This window comes from Sapajus apella, unplaced genomic scaffold (genome assembly GCF_009761245.1).
Source record: "Sapajus apella isolate SASKATOON/1434 unplaced genomic scaffold, GSC_monkey_1.0 scaffold110, whole genome shotgun sequence".
NCBI classification, from domain to species: domain Eukaryota; kingdom Metazoa; phylum Chordata; class Mammalia; order Primates; family Cebidae; genus Sapajus; species Sapajus apella.
The window spans coordinates 5,333,467-5,355,239 of NW_022437050.1; the positions used below are offsets into that span (position 1 = coordinate 5,333,467).

At 49.9% G+C, this 21,773-nt stretch overlaps 1 protein-coding gene across 4 annotated transcripts in view; it reads right to left on the bottom strand.

Moving 5' to 3' along the window:
* MMD2 (monocyte to macrophage differentiation associated 2) overlaps positions 1-21,773 on the bottom strand; it is a 42,026-nt gene that overhangs the window by 4,897 nt on the left and 15,356 nt on the right. For 3 of the 4 annotated variants that reach the window (XR_004263128.1, XM_032259599.1, XM_032259600.1), the window contains exons 2-5: positions 12,740-12,821; positions 7,848-8,008; positions 4,089-4,163; positions 204-305 (exon numbers count right to left, since the gene is read on the bottom strand). Coding sequence is in view for 3 of the 4 variants with exons in the window: in XM_032259599.1 (XP_032115490.1) it covers positions 204-305; positions 4,089-4,163; positions 7,848-8,008; positions 12,740-12,821 (420 nt within the window). In the remaining variant the exon portion in view is untranslated. Of the gene's footprint in view, positions 1-203; positions 306-4,088; positions 4,164-7,847; positions 8,009-9,240; positions 9,360-12,739; positions 12,824-21,773 lie in introns of those variants that run through there. The other variant, XM_032259602.1, reaches the window with a different exon arrangement.

Sequence of the window (21,773 nt, forward strand, 5' to 3'; positions counted from 1 at the left end):
TGCAGGTTGACCCTAGGCTGCAAGACTTGGTGACCATCCCTGAGCCTGAATGGCATACCAGCCAGAGCTAGGCTCTCATGATTATGGTATCATCCTGGGCTCTCGGGTGCCCAGGAGCACTGGGGAGGCCCGAGCATCTCTTACAAAAAAAGAATCCTGCCTCCTTGAAGCCCGCCTCCCTGAAGCCCCCAGGCCTAGCTTACCGCTCGTGGAAGAAAAAGACATAGATGGTGCCCACGGAAGCCATAATCCAGACCAGCCAGCGCATGTGGGAGGCCCAGGGGCCCAGCTCCCGGAGGTTCAGCCTGGGAGAGAGAGCCAACGCCATGGCCTGAGGGGGGCCCACCAGGACCCCTGCCCTCAAGGGCCGGCCTGTCACAGGAAACAGATCCCAGGGAAGCCCTGTCACCTGTGGCTTCACGGCTGGGACGGGGGCGCTCACAGGAAGACGGGTGAACAGGCAGAAAGGGCACTAGACAAACTGAAACAGCAAGCAACGGTTAGAGGAAAATTAGCAAAACTGATAATATCTAGGAGAAAAGGTAAGAGGCGCCTCAAACTGGTGGGATTATGAACAAGTAAAGCCTGTTTGGGGGGCAGCTGTGCATTCTTGGTCACTGCACTTCTGGCAGTGCTGTTTTATTACGTCATTTTACTATTTTATTTATTTATTTTGAGGCAGAGTCTCACTCTGTCACCCAGGCTGGAGTGCAGTGGCGCAATCTCAGCTCACTGCAACCTCTGCCTCCTGGATTCAAGCGAATTCTCCTGCCTCAGCCTCCCAAGTAGCTGGGATTACAGGCGCCCACTACCGTGCCTGGCTAATTTTTGTATTTTTAGTCGAAACGGGGTTTCACCATGTTGGCCAGGTTGGTCTCGAACTCCTGACCTCAGACGATCCGCCTCCCACCACCTCAGGAAGCTGCTTCGGCCTCCCAAAGTGCTGGGATTATAGGCGTGAGCCACTGCGCCCGCCCTGAAAGGAATTTCTGAAATGAGAATGTCTTATGTAAACTTCTGCCAAAAAAGAGTGACCTGCTCAGAGTCTGTCACTATAAAGAAGTTAAATAACACTGAAAAGTTTAAGGGTAAAAAATAATAATCCATCTCATTACCCAAAATAACCATCAGTGAACATCATTCTGCATACCCTTCCAAGAAGACCTAAAAATAGGCCACTGGGTAGAAGGATAGGATGGGATGAAGGGAAAGGAGAGGGGTGAGAATTAACTTATCATTTTTAGTTAAAAGTATTACATTTAATTTTAACTTGACTTGAAAAGAAGAAAATGGACGCCTAAATATTTTCCTGAACGTCAAACAAATGTTTCTTCACTGTAAAATTCACTTTGACTCTGAAGATAAATTATGTAAAGCACAAGAAAATTGGATTTTCAGCTGGGCACAGTGGCTCATACCAGTAATTCCAGCCCTTTGGGAGGGCAAAGCAGGTCAATCACCTAAGGTCAGGAGTTCCAGACCAGCCTGGCCAACATGGCAAGACCCCATCGCCACTAAAATTACAAAAATTAGCTGGGTGTGGTGGCATGCACCTGTAATCCCAGCTACTTGGGAGGCTGATGCAGGAGAATTGTTTGAACCTGGGAGCCAGAGGTTGCAGTGAGCCGATTGCTCCATTGCACGCCAGCCTGGGCGACAAGAGCAAAACACTCAGGAAAAAAAAAAGAAAGTTGAATTTTTAAAATTACATGTTTCCGGTTTTTTGTTAGTTCGTTTTTTTAGAGACAGGTTCTCACTTTATCCCCCAGGCTGGAGTGCAGTGGCACAATCATAGCTCACTGCAGCCTCGACTTCCTGGGCTCAAGCAGTCCTCCCGCCTCAGCCTCCTGAGTAGCTGGAACTACTGGCATGTGCCATCACAAACTAGTTTATTTTAAAAACTCCTCATGGGTACTATATTCTTGGCTTCCTTTTTTTTTTAGGCGGTGTCTCGCTCTTGTTGCCTGCACTGGAGTGCAATGGCTTGATCTTGGCTCACTGAAATCTCCGCCTCCCAGATTCAAGCAATTCTCCTGTCTTAGCCACCAGAGTAGCTGGGATTACAGGTGCCTACCACCACACCCAGCTAACTTTTGGTATTTTTAGTAGAGACGGGGTTTCGCCATGTTGGCCAGGCCAGTCTTGAACTCCTGACCTCAGGTGATCCACCCGCCTCGGCTTCCCAAAGTGCTGGAATTACAGACATGAGCCACCGCACCCAGCCTCTTGGACTTCTTTCATGTGTGACATGGTGCCTGTTGTTTTTATGTCTGCATGATAATCACGCTTGATGTTTCCTCTGAAGTCTATCTTTGGGAAATTATTAGAAGCGTCTCCACTGTGTGTCAGCATTAAACGGTGCTGTGCCACATTCAGAAGCCAGCTTGTTTTTTAACTTTGCAAATAATTTATTTTTTCAGTCTTGAAGCCTGAAGAATTTGTCTCTGTCTTTCATTTTTATCAGCTTCTCTCTGATTGCTTTAATATTGGCTTTCTGAAAATGTCTGTATTCTCCCTGATTATATAAAACCTTCAGTATTTGGTTTTCAATAGTGTTTTTTTTTTTTTCTTTTTTTTTTCCACAAGGAGAGGAAGCTGGGGATTTTGTTTGTCACAGTGCCCTCAGATACCAGCACAGGGCCTGGCACAGGGCAGTGCCCAATCAATCACAGCCAGGGCTAAAGAAGAGAAATTCAGGCCAGGAGTGGTGGCTCACGCCTGTAATCCTAGAACTGTGGGAGGCCGAGGCGGGCAGATCACCTGAGGTCAGGAATTTGAGACCAGCCTGGCCAGCATGGTGAAAACCTGTCTCTACTAAAAATACAAAAATTAGCCAGGTGTGGTGGTGCATCACCTATAATCCCAGCTACTCAGGAGGCTGAGGCAGGAGAATAGCTTGAACCTGGGAGGCAGAGGTTGCAGTTTGCCGAGAATGAACCACTGCACTCCAGCCTGGGGGAGAGAACAAGACTCCATCTCAAAAACAAAAACAAAACAAAAAATAAAAATAAAATAAATACATATTTATAAAATGTGGCCATCACAATAGATCATGCCTCCCAACACTTTGGGAGGCTGAGACAGAGGCAGGAGGATGGCTTGAGGCCAGGAGTTCAAGACCAGCCTGGGCTACATAGTGAGACCCTGCAAAAATAAAAATAGTGGCCAAGCATGGTGGCTTGCACCTGCAGTCCCAGCTACTTGGGAGGCTGAGGCAGGAGAATGACTTGAGCCCAGGAGTTGGAGGCTGCAGTGAGCTATGATCACAACACTGCACTCCAGCATAGGCAACAGAGTGAGACCCTGTCTCTAAAAAAACAATTAAAAACTTAAAAGCCATATTAAATAAATTATATATTAAGTAAATAAATATAAGTATATATGTATGCATATTCATGTGTATGCATATGTCTATGTCTGTTACACATATTTATATGTATATATAGACACGTGCATATACATGTCTATATACATATGCATATGTCTATTGCAAATATGCATATGTGTACATATAGAGACAAATATTACATATTAATGTTTACTTTTCTGGCTGGGTGCAGTGGCTCACACCTGTAATCCAAACACTTTAGGAGGTCGAGGCAGGCGGATCACTTCAGGTCAGGAGGTCGAGACCAGCCTGGCCAACATGGCAAAACCCTATCTCTACTAAAAATACAAAAATTAGCCGGGCATGGTGGTGGACCCCTGTAATCCCAGCTACTCGGGATGCTGAGGTAGGAGAATCGCTTGAACCCAGGAGGCGGAGGTTGCAGTCAGCCGAGATGGTGCCACTGCACTCCAGCCTGGGTGACAGAGTGAGATTCTGTCTCAGAATTCTAAAAAAAAAAAAAAAAAAAAAATATTTTTCTTTTCCCTGCATAAAATAACTCAAGAAGGACACACAAGAAAGTGGGTACAGAAAGTGAGTATAAGTTGCTGCTTCCAGGAAGGAGAAAAGGGTGTCAGGAAGCTTTTCCCCTAATTCCTCTGTGCCAAGTCAACATATTACCCAGCCAAATAGAAAAATAAATTCAAACAATGAAAAGAAAGGACTCCAAGCGTTTGCTGGGCGGTGGGACGGTACTCACCAGGGTGCGTAGGAGGCTGCTATGAAGAAATAGATGACCATCCGGTCGAACATGTGCAGACAGTGTTCCACCATCCTAGGGCGGCAGAGAAGCCGGCGGTCACGGCCCTTGTGCAGCAGGGAAGGGCAAGCACCCCCAGAGCCGTGCCCTGGTCTGATCGCGCCTGCCTACAAGTTAGTGGGGCTGGGCTCCTCTATCCAGCCAGGATCCCTTGGGCCTCAGAATCCCCATCTGTAAGTGACCAGTGCAGCGGTCTCCAAGCCAGGCTCCTTATCACCCTACAGGCTGCATGGAGACACCTTGCCTCGAGAGTCCCACTGAAGGCCTTGCACCCCTGAAGGTAAGGATCGTACATCCTCCTGCCTACTTTTTATTTATTTATTTTTTTGAGACTAAGTCTCGCTCTGTATCCCAGGCTGAAGTGCAGTGGCAAAATCTCGACTCACTGCACATCTACCTCCCGGGTTCAGGCAATTCTCCTGCCTCAGCCTCCCGAGTAGCTGGGACTACAGGTGCGCGCCACCACACCTGGGTAATTTTTGTATTTTTAGTATTTACTATGTTGGCCAGGCTGGCCTTGAACTCCTGACCTTGTGATCCCCCCATCTTGGCCTCCCAAAGTGTTGGGATTACAGGCGTAAGCCACCATGCCCCGCTATCCTCCCCTACTTTAATCTGAGCCATTGTGCATTTCTGCATTATATATGGGGTTTTTCCAAAGATTTCAAATGGAGAAATAATTCTGTGGAGAAAGTGCAAAAACAGCCGGATGCAGTGGCTCACACCTGCAATTCCAGTGCTTTGAGAGGCGGAGGCAGGAGAATTGCTTGAGCTCAGCAGTTGGAGACCAGCCTGGGCAACACAGTGAGACCTCATCTCTACTAAAAGTTAAAAAGATCAGCCGGGATAATGGTGTGCACCTGTAGACCCAGCCACTCAGGAGGCTGAGGCAGGAGGATCTCTTGAGCCTGCGAGGTTGAGGCTGCAGTAAGCCATGTTTGTGCCACTGCACTGCAGTCTAGTCAACAGAGCTAGACCCTGTCTCAAAAAAAAAAAAGATCAAACTACTAAATTATGTCCTCCTCAAAAGTGTCTAGGAGCTGACATTCTGTGTTAGAAGAACTTAGTAGCTGGAATCCAGGCTTGGAGCCAGAAGGCCTGGGTTTGAATTCCAGCTCTACGCTTCAGGAGTGGACAACCTTGAACAAGTTACCTATTTGCTCTAGGTGTCAGCTTCCTCCCCTGTAAATACAGAGGATGCCAGAAAACCAACATAGGGCTGTGGGGAGGATTAAATTAGCTAATAGCACAGTACGTAGTAAGTGCTCAATAAACACCAGCCATTTTTATGATGACCTCACTTTGTATAGTGAGCAGTAACCCTCAATACATGGGACTGGCATGGTGCCAGCCTCCACAATGGTGCACAATAAGCCACACTCCTGATATTCACACTCTGGGACCCTCCTCTCCCAAAAAAAAGGATTAATTCAGGGAACCAGTAGGACATTGCAGAAATGATGGTGTGTAGTTTCTAAAGCCAGAGTATAAAAGACATTAGAGCTTCCACCTTGTTTAATTAAGTCGCTAAGTTTGAGGCAAACAAGCTCCCATGTGGCTGTGAAGACAGCCGCACTACAACCCAGCACCAACTAGCTCACCGGCCATGTGAGTGGGCTTAGACCCTCCAGTGCCGGTCAAGCCGTTAGATGACAGCTGACAGCAGCCCCAGCCAACCTCTGACTACAGGGGACACCACGAACTGGAGCTACACAGCTAAAGCTCTCAAATTCCTAATGCTCTGAGGCTTTGAGAGAGAATAAGCGTTTCTCATTATTTAAGCCATGATGCTCTGGGATACTTTGTTACACAGCAATCGCTGACCAATACAACTGTGGTCTGTCTAGCAAAGTGCAGCCCTGAACAAATTTGACAAATGATTGTACACATGGCTCAACTACATATCTTCATAGAAATTAAAGGGGGCAGCATACAGCTTTATGGGGGCCTGGATTCCTGGAATCACCTCATGTTGGATTTGGCTGCTATGCACCTTCAGCAATAAGGTTTCTTTTCTTTCTCCCCTCCCTCCCTCCCTCCTTCCCTTCCTTCCTTTCTTCCTTCTTGACAGTCTCGCTCCGTTGCCCAGGCTGGGGTGCAGTGGCACCATCTTGGCTCACTGCAACCTCCGCCTACCAGGTTCAAATGATTCTCATGCCTCATCCTCCCAAGTAGCTGGGATTACAGGTGTGCACCACTGTGCCGGCTAATTTTTTTATTTTTAGTAGAGACAGGATTTCACCATGTTGACCAGGCTGGTTACAAATTCCTGACCTCAAGTGATTCTCCCACCTCGGCCGCCCAAAGTGTTGGGATTACAGGCATGAGCCACCTCTCCCAGCTTCACTGTATTTTTTTTTTCATATATATATATCAAAAGTAGATGGGTGCAGTGGCTCATACTTGTAGTCCCAGCACTTTGGGAGGCCAAGGAGGGTAGATTGCTTAAGCCCAGGAGTTCGAGACCAGCCTGGGCAACATGATAAAACCCCATCTCTACAAGAAATACATAAAATTAACTAGACGCAGTGGTGCATGCCTGTAGTCCCAGCTACTCGGGAGGCTGAGGTAGAAGGATCACTTGAGCCCTGGAGGTGGAAGCTGCAGTGAACCAAGACGATGCTACCACACTCCAGGCTGGGAGGCAGAGTGAGACTTCATCTCAAAAAAAAAAAAAAAAAAAAAAAATCAAAACCATAAAACTCAGGGATTCTAATCCCTACATTGCAGAATTATTGAAATGAGTAGAAAATGGCGCCTGTAGCAAGCCTGGAACGAGGCCTGGAGGGGAGCCGGCCTCAGCCAGCAAGCCTTTTCTCTTGGTCCTCTCAGAAGCAGGCAAACCAAGCCAGGCATAAAGGCTCATCCCTGTAACCCCGGCACTTTGGGAGGCTGAGGTGGGTGGATTGCTTGCGCCCATGAGCTGGAGACCAGCCTGGGCAACATGGTGAAACCCCATAATCCCATCTCTCCAACAAATACAGAAATTAGCCAGGCGTGATGGCACACACCTGTGGTCTCAGCTCCTCAGGAGGCTGAGGCAGAAGGATCGCTTGAGCCCTGGAGGTGGAGGCTACAGTGAGCCAAGACTGTACCACTGCACTACAGCCTGGGCAACAGATTGAGTTTCTGTCTCAAAAAAAAAAAAAAAAGTTGGCCAAGTGTGGTGGCTCATGACTGTAATCCCAGCACTTTGGGAGGCCAAGGTGGGCAGGCCACCTGTGGTCAGGAGTTCGAGACCAGCCTGGCCAACACGGTGAAACCCTGTCTCTACCAAAAACAAACATAAAAATTAGCCAGGCATGGTGGCGGGTGCCTGTAATCCCAGCAACTTGGGAGGCTGAGGCAGGATAATTGCTTGAACCCAGGAGGCAGAGGTTGCAGTGAGCTGAGATCAGACCACCGCACTCCAGCCTGGGCGACAGAGTGAGACTCCATCTCAAAGAAAAAAAAAAAGAAGTGAGCAAAGCAGGCTCCTGTGGGCGAGGTGGTCTGCCCAGAAGAGGCCCAACCATAGCCTAAATAAGGCAGGGCTTGTGCCTTCTGCAAAGCCATCCCGTGGGTCGCCCACCCTAGCCCTTCCCAGCTCAGCGGGGAATGTCCCCAGGCAGACTGGGTGTCCTGGTTCACCCCCAGGGCCGTCGTGAGACCCCCTGCCCTGGGCCCCCAACCGGCATGGGTCCTCTGGGCAGGAGGCACCTGAGGTGGCTCTTCTTCCAGGAGATGGTGTGGAATACGGTGGACACCACGAAGAGGCCGCAGAGGCCGAGGCCGTAGATCCAGGCGGAGATGGTCTCCCAGTCGTCGTCCGACAAGAAGTAGAGGTTGGAGCTGCCCAGGATGCTGGGGATGATCCAGAACTGGAGGGGCGGGGACAGTGGGAACAGGTGCAGCAGCTGGCTGGCTCAGAGCACACCTTCCGCCCCTGCCCCGGCTGAGCTGCCCCACGTCGCGTACTTGGCTCTTGATACGTGGTCAGTGCCACTTAAGAGCAGAATCATTTTATTTTAATTTAATGGATTAAAGTGTAAATTTCTTTCCTTCCTTCCCCCTTCCTTCCTTCTTTCCTCCCTCCCTCCCTTCATTCCTTCCTCCCTCCCTCCTTTCCTCCCTCGTCTTATCACCCAGGCTGGAGTGCAGAGGTCCAGTCACGGTTCACTGCAGCCTCAATTTCCTGGGCTCAAGTGATCCTCCCACCTCGGCCTCCCAAGTAGCTGGGATTACAGGTTCACACCACCACAACTGGCCAGTTTTAACATTTTTTTATGGAGACAAGGTCTGGCTATATTGCCCAGGCTGGTCTTGACCTCCTGGCTTCAGGCGATCCTCCCACCTTGGCCTTCAAAAGACTGGGATTACAGGGGTGATCCACCACCCCAGCTTCAGGTGTCAATTTCAACAGCCATGTGGGGCCAGTGGCTGCCAACCTGGACAGTACGGGTCTAGATCTTTGATTCGATTCTCAAAGGGGGTTCATGTATAAAACGGTCAAAGACCATGTTCCAGAGAGGAGCCGCCCCCACCACGCCCCAGCCCTTCCCTGGGCCACCACACAGAGAAGTCTGATGTGCCACATGTGACACACCATCATCACTGATGTCCTGACCTCGCCTGCTTGGACTGCCCTGAAGGCAGAGGCCAGCCCGGAGCAGCACAAGCACCCAGGTACCATTCAGCTTGTAAAGGGATTTAAATAGTGGATGGTCCGCCAGGATTCAGTGTAGAGAACGGAGTCCCCAAATCCTCTGCCTTTATAGGGGCGTGGCCTGGCCCTGCCCAGTCCTCCTACTCTGCTTCTCCCTACTCTTCCTGCCCCAGGTCACCACGCCTTGGCCTTCGTGGCCTTCGTCCAGTGTCCCAACATTTTCCTGCCTCAGGGCCTCTGCATGTGCTGTTCCTTCTCCTCCACATGCTGTTCCCTTAACTCTCTGGGAGGCTGGCTCCCGGTCATCCTTCAGGAGCTGGTTAATATCACTCTGGCAGGAGCACCTGCTCTGTCCTTTGTCTGACAGAGGTCTCTTCTATTGTCTGTTCTTGTAGCACCTGGTGCCCTCTCTCCCTGGCAACCCCACATCTTATATGATAGACTTACTTGATCATTATTTCCCATATACAACATGAGCTGCACAGGGTGGACACCTAGACAAATATATACTGAAGACAGGTTGGTAGGCAGGAAGAAAGGAAGGAAGAAAGAAATGCTGGAAGAGCCTAAAGAGGGAAGAAGTGGGCAAGTGGGGTCGGGCATGATGGCTCACGCCTGTAATCCCAGCACTTTGGGATGCCAAGGCTAGAGGATTACTTGAGGTCAGGAGTCAAGACTAGCCTGGCCAACATGGTCAAACCCCCTCTCTAATAAAAATACATAAATTAGGTAGGTGTGGTGGCAGGCACCTGTAGTCCCAGATACTCAGGAGGCTGAGGCAGGAGAATCACTTCAACTTGGGAGGTGGAGGTTGCAGTGAGCCAAGATCACGCCACCACACTCCAGCCTGGGTGACAGAGCAAGATTCTGTCCCAAAAAAAAAAAAAAAATCACTTTAGTTAATCTTATTATATCATCTTAAAAAATATACAGCAACTAGCCAGGCATGGTGCCTCATGCCTGTAATCCCCGCACTTTGGGAAGCTGAAGTGGGTGGATCACTTAAGGCCAGGAGTTTGAGACCAGCCTGGTCAACAGGGTGAAACCCCATCTCTACTAAAAATACAAAAATTACCCAGGCATGGTGGTGCACGCCTGTAGTCCCAGCAAGATTCCATCTCAAAAAATAAATACATAATAGGAACTATCTCATGCTACTTCATAATTTGGTGACATTCTTCTCATTAGGCTGTAGATTCCAATTATGTTTTGTGCTATTTTAAAACATTTCATTTTATTTTTTAGAGATGGAGTCTCGCTCTGTTGCCCAGGCTGGAGTGCAGTGGCACAATCATAGCTCACTGCAGCCTCGACCTTCTGGGCTCATGTGATTCTCCCGTCTTGGCCTTCGGAGTAGCTGGGACTACAGACATACGCCACTGCACCTTGCTCCTGTTTTGTGCTATTTTGCGATCACCTACCATGCCTAGTATTCATTCAGTTGCTCACTCACTCATTCATTCATTCCACAAACCTGTGAGCACAGAACATGTCCTCAGGAATGAAATGATCCATGCCCATCACCCTGCCCTCACCCTATGCCCACAGGTGCTAACTGAGGGTGCATCCAATAAATGAATGAGTTAACAGTGGGGTCCTGGTACCCATGACTCAGTTACTCCCTTCCTGGAGCCTGCTGGACTACGAATATGCCTTGTGTTTACAGCATCAGTGCCCAGAGGAGATCATAAACAGGGTTTTGTCCCCAGCCTCACAGCTTCTCCCAGGTATGACAGCAGGATCAAGTCAGGGATTACAGGTGGTTTTTTTTTTTTTTTTTTTTTTGAAACTGAGTCTCACTTGTTCTGTCGCCCACGCTGGAGTGCAGTGCCATGATCTTGGCCCATTGTAACCTCCACCTCCTGGGTTCAAGCAATTCTCCTGCCTCAGCCTCCTGAGTAGCTGGGATTACAGGCACGCACCAGCATGCCCAGTTAATCTTTGTATTTTTGGTAGAAACAGGGTTTCACCATGTTGGCCAGGCTGGTCTCAAACTATAATCTGCCCACCTCGGCCTCCCAAAGCGCTGGGATTACAGGAATGAGCCACTGGCCGGCCAATTCAGCACCTCTTTCCCCAAGAGTGTGCTGGAAAGGAAACACATTTGTCAATGTGCCTATGCTGTGCCAGCAAGGTGCCTTGAGCAACGCTCATGGCCACCCTTGGGAGTGGCTCTTCTGATGCTCATGCTACAGATAAGGAAACTGAGGCTCAGGGCCACTAAATAAGGGAGCTGGGATTAAGGGCAGGTCTTCTTTTGCGAGAGCTTCACTTTCTGGGATGCACTGCAGACTTGTGTCGATGAGTTAGCTTGTAGCTTTGGGCAGATTCCCTGACCCAAGCCTCAGTTTCCTCCCTTGCAAAACATGGAGTCATGTGGCCATTCTCAAATGTTTTCTGAGCCTCTACTATGCACACAGCACGGGGCTTCAGAGGTGAGCCAGCAAGAACAGGTTCTGCTCAGCAGAGCACTTGCTCTAAAGAGACTGGCTGAGAAAACGCAGACTGAGAACCTGGTGTGGACTGGGCATGACAGCTCATGCCTGTAATCCCAGCACTTTGGGAAGCTGAGGCGGGAGGATCACAAGGTAAGGAGTTTGAGACCAGCCTGGCCAATATGGTGAAATTCGTCTCTACTAAAAATACAAAAATTAGCCGTGCGCAGTGGTGGGCGCCTGTAATCCCAGCTACTTGGGAAGCTGAGGCAGGAGAGGACAATTGCTTGAACCCGGGAGGTGGAGGTTGCAGTGAGCTGAGATGGCACCCCTACACTCCTGCCTGGGTAACAGAGCAAGACTATCTTGGGTAGTGGAAAGAAGAACTTAGCATGATCCCAGGCACACACTAAGTTCAAATCAGCACCAGCCACTACTTTTTAGCCCACAGAGTCTTAACAGGTGGGGTGGAGGTTGAGAATTAATTCAAATCACCTCCACACACACTATCTGGGCACCTTCCTGTGCCAGGCATGCTGAGATGTCCTGAGATACCAAAGAACCCTGCAGGGATTCCGTGTGAACTCACATCTGCATCGCCAGTGGCTGGAGCACTGCCTGGTGCCTTGAGGGTACCCAGGAACTGTTTGCTGAATGAATGTGCAAAGGACTGGTACATTCCAGCTAGCATGGTGTGGGCAGTGAGGGTGGCTGGGGAGGTAGGCACCAGCTCAGCTTTCTGGCATCTGGGCAGAGGGGAAGGCTTTGTTGAGGAACATTTCAGCAAGGTTTGTGAATGATGAAAAGGGTTTCATAGGCAGAGCCGGAGTGGAGACGGCAAGTATTCCAGGCAGCGGGAACAGCACGTGCAAAGGCATGGAGTCATGCCTTCTATTTAGGAAATGGAGGGATTCAAGGACCTGAGCCTGAGAGTAAGTGCATAGTGGTTTGGGAGGTGCGTGGACAGATGAGCTTGCTGTGGTGACAAGATGCTGTTGTAGGCACTAGGGAGCCATCAGAGGTTCTTTTTGGTTTGTTTGTTTTTGAGACATGGTCTCACTCTGTCACCCAGGCTGGAGTGCAATGGCACGGTCTCAGCTCACTGCTACCTCTGCCTCCCAGGTTCAAGCGATTCTCCTGCCTCAGCCTCCTGAGTATCTGGGGTTACAGGCACCCGCCACCACGCCCGGCTAATTTTTATATTTTTAGTAGAGACGAGGTTTCACAATGTTGGCCAGCGCAGTCTAGAACTCCTGACCTCAGGTGATCTACCCGCCCCAGCATCTCAAAATGCTGGGATTACAGGCGTGAGACACTGCGTCCGGCCCCATCCAAGGTTTTTAGAGCAAGAGAGATGCATGCTCAGCACCACAGTCCACTTACTCTTCTGAGGGCCACAGAAGACCCAAGGAACAGGCCACTTAGGACATATGTGAAGGAGGTGCCTTACTGCACCCCCTTCCCCGGAAGTGTCCCCATCTCAGCCCTCAGTTCCCCAAAAGCCAACTCACAGCATGGGTGGCACAGTTGGCTGCGTGTTCATACTCTGTGGGCTGGTACCTCTTGTGGGCAGGGACTCGGTGGTTCATGAACCTGGAAGGAGAGGGAGAATTCCAGGAAGCTCCGCTGGGGAAGAGACGCCATCTGAATTCCCTGGAGGCCTGAAGACTTCACCCACTGCTGGTAGGAAAAGAGCAGCGCCCCCTTGTCCCTTTCCCATCTCCCCCTCTCTCCCCTCTTCCCTCCCTCCCTCCCTCCCTCTTTCCAATCATTAAATGGTTTTGAATTGTCCAGTATTTTGTGCCTAATCCCCAATGTGGTGTTTGTTACATTCTCTTCCTTTTTTCTTTTTGACACAGGTTCTCACTCTGTCACTCAGACTGGACCTCAGGCTGGAGTGCAGTGGTGCAATCATGGCTCACTGTTGCCTCCACCTCCTGGGCTCAAGCCATCCTCCCACCTCAGCTTCCTGAGATGCTGGGACTACAGGCACGATCTACCAGACATGACCTACCATGCCCAGCTAAATTTGTTTGTTTGGGATCGAGTCTCGCTTTGTCACCTGGCTGGGGTGCAGTGGTGCGATCTCGGCTCACTACAACCTCCGCCTCCTGGATTCAAGCGATTCTCCTGCTTCAGCCTCCCAAGTAGCTGGGCCTACAGGCGCACACCACCATGCCCAGCTAATTTTTGTATTTTTGGTAAAGACGGGGTTTCACCACATTGGCCAGGATGGTCTCAATCTCTTGACCTTGTGATCTGCCCGCCTTGGCCTCCCAGAGTGCTGGGATTACAGGCGTGAGCCACCACTTCCAGCTTCATTTCCTGTTTTTTATTGTCTCTAGATATAACTTACACACACTATAGCTCTGCAAAGGGGCAGCTCAGAAGATTTTTGCAGATGCGTAGACCCACACAGTCACCATCCAGGAAGAGCTACAGCTCACTTCTCACCCCCAAGAAAGTGCCCAGTGCCCCCTCCCATGGGTCCCTTTTCCCCAGGGAAACCACCTCGGCCATTGTCATCTTAGATTCGTTTCCCCTGTTCCTGCACTTGCTCAGTGAACTCATACAGAACACATCACCACGCCCAGCTAATTTTTGTGTTTTTAGTAGAGATGAGGTTTCACCTTGGTACTTTAAGAGGCCAGGGCGGCTGGATCACTTTAGGCCAGGAGTTCAAGACCAGCCTGGCCAACACGGTGAAACCTCATCCTACTAAAAATACAAAAGTTAGCTGGGCATGGTGGTGCACACCTGAGCATGGTTTCTTTTGCTTAACATGATTTTTGTGAGATTCATCCACCTTTTGGCATACAGCAATGGGTAGTTTCCATGGCTGTATCGTATTCCACTGGGTGAACACACCACAAGTGATTTCCCCAATCCATTGCAGATGGACCTTCCTGTTTGGGGACATCATGAATAACTTGGCCCATGAACATTTTGTGCACATTTTTTGTTGAACACATGCGATTATTTCTGCTGGGCACAGGTGAAATTACTAAATGACTTCGTGTTAAAAATAAACATTCCTGGCCAGGTGTAGTGGCTCACACCTGTAATCCCAGCACTTTGGGAGGCTGAGGAAGGTGGATCACCTAAGATCAGGAGTTTGAGACCAGCCTGACCAATATGGTGAAACCCTGTCTCTACTAAAAATACAAAAATTAGCCAGGCATGGTGGTGTGTGCCTTTAATCCCAGCTACTTTGGAGGCTGAGAAAGGAGAATCGCTTGAACCCAGGAGGCGGAGGTTTCAGTGAGCCAAGATTGAGCCACTGCACTCCATCCTGGGTGACAGAGCGAGACTCCATCTGAAAAAACTAAAAATTAAAAAAATAAAATAAACATTCCTGGCCAGGTCCGGTGGCTCATGCCTGTAACCCCAGCACTTTAAGAGGCCAAGGTGTGTAGATCACTTCAGGCCAAGAGTTCGAGACCAGCCTGGCCAACATGGCAAAACCTCATCTCTACTAAAAATACAAACATTCACTGGGTGTGGTGGCCCACACCTGTAATCCTAGATACTTGGGAGGCTGAGGCAGGAGAATCGCTTGAATTCAGGAGTTGGAGGTTGCAGTGACCCAAGATCATGCCACTGCACTCTCTAGCCTGGGCAACAGAGTGAGACTCCACCTCAAAAAAAAAAGGTCAGCTATGGTGGCATGAGCAGGCAGATCACCTAAGGTCAGGAGTTTGAGACCAGCCTGGCTAACATGGCAAAACCCCGTTTCTACTAAAAATATAAAAAATTAGCTGGACGTAGTGGCACATGCCTATAATCTCAGCTACTCAGGAAGCTGAGGCAAGAGAATTGCTTGACCCCAGGAAGCGGAGGTTGCAGTGAGCCAAGATCACACCATTGCACTCCAGTTTGGCAAGAAGAGCAAAACTCCATCTCCAAAAAAATTTAAAAAAACAGCCAGGAGCGGTGGCACCGGCCCGTAATCCCAGCTACTTAGGAGGCTGAGGCAGGAGAATCGCTTGAGCCCGGGGGTGGAAGTTGCAATGAGCTGAGATCATACCACTGCACTCTAGCCTGAGCAACAGAGTGAGACTCATTCTCAAACACACACACAAAAATCCTGATATTTTGGTGTCTTTTTAGAATCTTCAAAACATCATCACCTGTGTTTAAGCCTCACGGGAGCACCATGTGAAGCCCATTTTACAGATGGAGAAGCTACAGGGCAGGGAGGTGAAGGAAACAGATCACCAGGTGGGATGGGACTCAACCCAGCCCTGGTTGATTCCAACCTCTGGTCCTGCCTTGACGCGACTCTGTGCTGGGGGACTTAGGTCAGGCTGGGCAGACAGACAAGGGTTGGCTGGGCAGGGAAGAGGCATCCAAGAGCTGGGGGTAAGGTCTGCACACACCTGGCTGTCAGACCAGCAGCTGGGACCACAGCAGCGTGCATGTCATCGGCCCACACAGGCTCAGAATCTGGTGAGTGGACAGCTCACCTGGGCATTGCCAAGCAGCAGCCACCCAATGGGGCTGGACTCTGGTAAACACACCAAAAACTGTCCCCCTGAGGTCCAATGATTACTTTGTAGACTGCCCCCCAAACAAATGAGTGTATGGTTCAGAACGAATTGCTCCATGAAGTATGTATGAGTCACTAAGTATTTATTGGGCACTTTCTGTATGCTGATGTCATACCAGTAGTTCATGGAGCATTTATTAAGCACCTCCTGTGTGCTGGCTCCATGCTAGTAAAGACCCTGGAACATTCATTGAGCACACTTTGTGTGCTGACTCCATGCTAAGTGTAGTTCATGGAGCATTTATTAAGCATCTTTTGTGTGCTGGCTCCACGCTAAACACAGCTCATGGAACATTTGTTAAGCACCTCCTGCATGCTGGATCCAGGTTAAGTACAGTTATGGAGCACTCATTGAGGACCTTCTGTATGCTGGCCTCATGCTAAGTACGGCTCATGGAGCACTTATTAAGCACCTTGTGTGCTGGCTCCATGCTAAGTACAGCTCATGAAGCATTTACTAAGCACCTTTTGTGTGCTGGCTCCATGCTAAGTATAGTTCATGCAGCATTTATTAAGCACCTTCTGTGTGCTGCCTCCATGCTAGTACAGACCCTGGGGCATTCATTGAGCACCTTCTGTGTGTTGGCTCTATGCTAGCACAGTTCATGGAGCATTTATGGAGCACACTGTGTATGCTGGCTTCATGTATGCTGGTGTGAGCAGGGCAGGAGTGAAGGCTGGGTAGGGGAGTCTGCCAGGCACGGACACTGTGGCTTGCCCTGGGACACTTGGTGCCTGGGTGAGCCCAGGGGTCCAACGGTTCAGGTGACTGTTCTCTGCCTGCATCCAGCTGGGATTCCATGGTCACATGATTCCACAGCCAGTCAAGTGACTTCAACACCAGAGTCATGCCAAGCCCATTCGACAGGTGAGAAAACTAAGACCGCCAGGGCCAGGCTTCTGAACCAAGCCAAAGAGATGCCAGCGTCCCATCTCCCATGGCCTAAACAGCAAGAGAAAATGGAGGACCCACCCTGGAGACTCCACTGAAGCCTCCCCAGGAGCCCAGAACATGCCATCCATCCACCCACAATCCTCGAGATGGGCCAGGAAGCTACCTGTAGCCAAGACTAGCTTATTATTATTATTATTATTTGAGATGGAGTCTTTTTTTTCTTCTTTTTTTTGGAGATGCAATCTTGCTCTGTCATCCAGGCTGGAATGCAATGCAATGCACTGTCTTGGCTCACTGCAATGTCTGTCTTCCAGGTTCAAGCGATTCTCCTGCATCAGCCTCCCAAGTACCTGGGACTATAGGTGTGTGCCACCACACCCGGCTAATTTTTGTATTTTTCGTAGAGACGGGGTTTCACTATGTTGGCCAGGCTGGTCTCGAACTCCTGACCTCATGATCTGCCTGCCTCAGCCTCCCGAAGTGTTGGGATTACAGGCATGAGCTACCATGCCTGGCCAAGACTGGCTCATTAAATAGTAAGTAATAACAACAAAAATAGTGATATGGTTGAACCATGTCCTCCCAACATCCACACATCGAGGCCCTAACTCCCAGTACTCAGAAGGGGACCTCTTTTGGGAATAGGATTGGAACAGATGTCATTGGTTAAGATGAGGCCAGATTGCAGTAGTGTGGGGCCCCATCCAAGGTGACTAGGGTTCCCTAAGAAGACAAGACAGGCCGGGCATGGTGGCTTACCCCTGCAATCCCAGCACTTCGGGAGGCCAAGGCGGGTGGATCACCTGAGGTCAGGAGTTCAAGACCAGCCTGACCAACAAGGTAAAACCCCATCTCTACTAAAAAAAAATACGGTGTGGTGGTGGGTGCCTGTAATCCCAGCTACTCCGGAGGCTGGGGCATGAGAATCTCTTGAACCTGGGAGGCAGAGGTTGTGGTGAGCTGAGATCGAGCCACTACACTCCAGCTTGGGCGACAAGAGCAAGACTCCGTTTCAAAAAAAAAAAAAAAAAAAAAAGATGAGACAGACACAGAAGGCAATGGCAAATGAAGACAGAGACACACAGGGGGAGGATGACCACGTGACGGTGCAGGCAGAGGTTGTGGCAATGCATCTACCAGCCAGTGGCACCCAGGACTGCTGGTGGCCACCAAAAGCCACGAGAGAGCCTGGGCCTCAGAGCCTGCAGGAGAGCCAGCCCTGCTCGTACCTTGGGTTTAGCCTTCTGGCCTCCAGAACTGTAAGAGAATAAATAGCTGCTGTTGTAAACCGCCTGGTGTGTGGTCATCTGTGATTGCAGCACTTGGACACAAACACAGGTGCGTGTGGTACTTATTTTGTTCTTTATTTTTATTTCTTTTTAATTTTAGAGAGTCTTGCTCTGTCTCCCAGGCTGGAGTGCAATGGCACAATCTCATCTCACTGCAACCTCCGCCTCCCGGATTTAAGCGATTCTCCTGTGTCAGCCTCCTGAGTAGCTGGGATTACAGACGCACACACCACCACGCCCGGCTAATTTTTGTATTTTTAGTAGAGATGGGATTTCACCATGTTGGCCAGGCTGGTCTCGAACTCCTGACCTCAAGTGATCTGCCTGCCTCGACCTCCTAAAGTGTTGGGATTACCAGTGCAAGCCACCACACCCGGCTTTTGTTGGTGTTTTTGTTTTGGTTTTTTTTGGTGGGGTTTTTTTGGAGAAACATCCTTGCTCTGTAGCCCAGGCTGGGATGCCATAGCACCGTCATAACTCACTGCAGCCTCGACCTCCTGGGCTCCAGCGATCCTCCCACCTCAGCCTCCTGAGTAGCTGGGATTACAGGCGTGCATTAGCACCCCCGGCTAATTTATTTTTATTTTTATTTTTGTAGAGGCGAGGTCTCACTATGTTGTCCAGGCTGGTCTCAAACTCCTGACCTCAGTTAATCCTCCCACCTCAGCCTCTACAGGAATGAGCCACCATGCCCGGTCTCCTTTCCTTTTTCTTTTGAAATACGGGCTCACTTTGTCACCCAGGCTGGAGTGCAGTGGTGTGATCATAGCTCACTGCAAGCTTGAACTCCTGGGCTCAAGGGATCCTCCCTCCTCAGGTGTACTCCACCATGCCCAGCTAATATTTTCTAATTTTTGTAGAGATAGGGTCTCACTATGTTGCTCAGGCTGGTCTGAAACTCCTGGGCTCAAGCGATCCTCCTGCCTCAGCCTCCTGAGTAGCTGGGAATACAGATGCATGCCACAACACCCAGCTACTTTTTAAATTTTTTTGTACAGACTGGGTCTTGCTATGTTGTCCAGGCTGGCCTCAAACTCCTGACCTCAAGTGATCCTCCTTCCTTGGCCTCCCAAAGTACTAGGATTACAGGCATGAGCCACCGCACCCAGCCTCACAGTATTCATTTAGAGAGACTCTGCCCAAAAGCCCTCCAGGAAGCCAGGCCAATCTATGCTTCCACTAACAGGGCAAGGTGTCCCGATACCAACTGTGAGGGTGCGGCTCGCCCTGGTCTCCACAGTGGGAAACCTGTTCTCCCCCTGAAGTCTCCCCCTCCACCTGCCACCAGGCACGGGCCTGCAGCCCTGGCTCCCCTTACTCCTGTAACAAACACCAGCAAGCCACCAAGGGTGCCAGCCACACGGGTCCCAGGGTGATGTCACGGTTGCCATGGTGACCTGGGGCGGGCAGTTATTTATTTATTTCTGGGTTCCACAAGACTCTCCTTGTCTCTCAGTCACTGTGGCCATTGAATGCTGGTGGAGAGGAGAGAGGGAGGCCCGGAGACAGGGCCGTGGGCAAATTACCAAGAAAGAGCGTTCCCACCACCCTGAAGACCCGAGCACTTTCCCTTTAACTCCTTGTGACCTCATTTCTTTCCTCCATAAACCTCTAGTCGAGGATTTTAAGAAAATCGTGAATTCATATTTTCATTTGTGTTTTAATTTACAAAAAGTAAAATTTCCTCTTTTTTTGCTATAGTTTTATGAGATTTGACCAATGTGGAGAGTCCTATAACTGCCACCACCATCATCAAGATAAATAACAGATCCAGGCCAGACACAGTGACTCACATCTGTAATCCCAGCACTTTGGGAGGCCGAGGCAGGCAGATCATGAGGTCAGGAGTTCGAGACCAGCCTGGCCAACATAGTGAAACCCCGTCTCTACTAAAAATATAAAATTATCTGGGCGTAATGGCATGTGCCTGTAATCCCAGCTACTTGGGAGGCTGAGGCAGGAGAATCGCTTGAACCTGGAAGGCGGAGGTTGCAGTGAGCTGCGATCATGCCACTGCACTGCAGCCTGGCAACAGAGCGAGACTCCATCTCAAACAAACAAACAAACAAACAAAACAGATTACCATCCCCCAGAATTCTCTCCTGCCCCCCTCTTTGCACCTGAAACCTCTGCCCAGTGCCAGCCTGGCAGCCAAGGCCCTGCCCCCCGTCCTATTTTTTGTTGTTATTGGTTTTTTGAGATGAAGTCTTGCACTATCTCCCCAGGTGGAGGGCAGTGGTGCGATCTCAGCTCACTGCAACCTCCGCCTCCCAGGTTCAAGAGATTCTCCTGCCTCAGCCTCCCAAGTAGCTGGGATCACAGCCTCACGCCACCATGCCCAGCTAATTTTTGTATTTTCGGTAGAGACGGAGTTTCGCCATGCTGGCCAGGCTGGTCTCGAACTCTGACCTCAGGTGATCCTGTCCCCTCAACCTCCTAAAGTGCTGGGATTACAGGCATGAGCCACCGCACCCAGCCCACAATGCTTTTTTTTTCACCATCACACCCAACTAATTTTTGGGGTTTTTTGTTTGTTTTTTTTTTTTTGTATTTTTAGTAGAGACAGGGTTCCGCCATGTTGCCCAGTCTGGTCTCAAACTGCTGGCCTCAAGCAATCCTCCTGCCTTTAATTCCCAAAGTGCTGAGATTACAGGTGTGAACCACTGTGCCTCCTGGTCAGGATGCATTTTTAACATATGAAATGAGTAGATAAAATTGAGACTGTGTGAGAACAGAGCCAGCAGTCAGAGAGGCAGCCTTGGCTGTGGGAAACTTCTCTTGAAAGAGCCGACGTTGCTAGCGGGCCGTCACTGGTTAAACTAAAGGAGAGAAGTCGGCTTTTCTTCCTCCTCCCTGGAGAACAGAATCCTCATTTTGTAGCCAACCCTTACTGCTTAGATGACCACACGGCCGTGGCTTTGTGGAGGACTCCCAAACTGAGCCAGGATCCAGAGCCAGACACTGGCAGGAGACGAGGGGAGAATGCTGAATTCTCACCCTGAACTGGAGGCTGCACAGGCTTTGGGGCCAGGCACTGTTGGGCGGAAAACGCCTGCAAGGGCAGTTAGCTGCTGTGTGAGCTGGGGAAAATTACTTAACGTCTCTGGGCTGCAGCTTCTGGGGATATTAAAAAAATAATATTACGTAGCCTACAGGTGTCATAAAGAATATGGTTTAAGGCCAGGCGAGGTGGTGGCTCACGCCTGTGATCCCAGCACTTTGAAAGGCTGAGGTGAGTGGATCACCTGTGGTCAGGAGTTCAAAACCAGCCTGGCCCATATAGTAAAACCCTGTCTCTACTAAATATACAAAAATTAGCAGGGCTTGGTGGCGCATGCCTATAATTCCAGCTCCTCAGGAGGCTGAGGTAGGAGAATCACTTGAACCCAGGAGGCGGAGGTTGCAGTGAGCTGAGATCAGGCCACCACGCTATAGCCTGGGTGACAGAGCAAGACTCTGTCTCAAAGAAAGAAAAAAAAAGCCATAAGTGGTGGTGCATGACTGTAGTCCCAGCTACTCGGGAGGGTGAAGTGGGAGGATCATGTGAGCCAGGAGGTCGAGGCTGCAGTGAGCTATGATCGTGCCACTGCACTCTAGCCTGGACCAGAGTGAGACTCTGCCTCAAAAAACAATAATAAGGCTGGGCACGGTGGCTCACCCCTGTAATCCCAATGCTTGGGGAGGCTGAGGGGGCTGATTACAAGGTCAGATCGAGACCATCCTGAAAAACACGGTGAAATTTGGTCTCTACAAAAAATATAAAAATTAGCCAGCATGGTGGCAGGCATCTGTAGTCCCAGCTACTCAGGAGG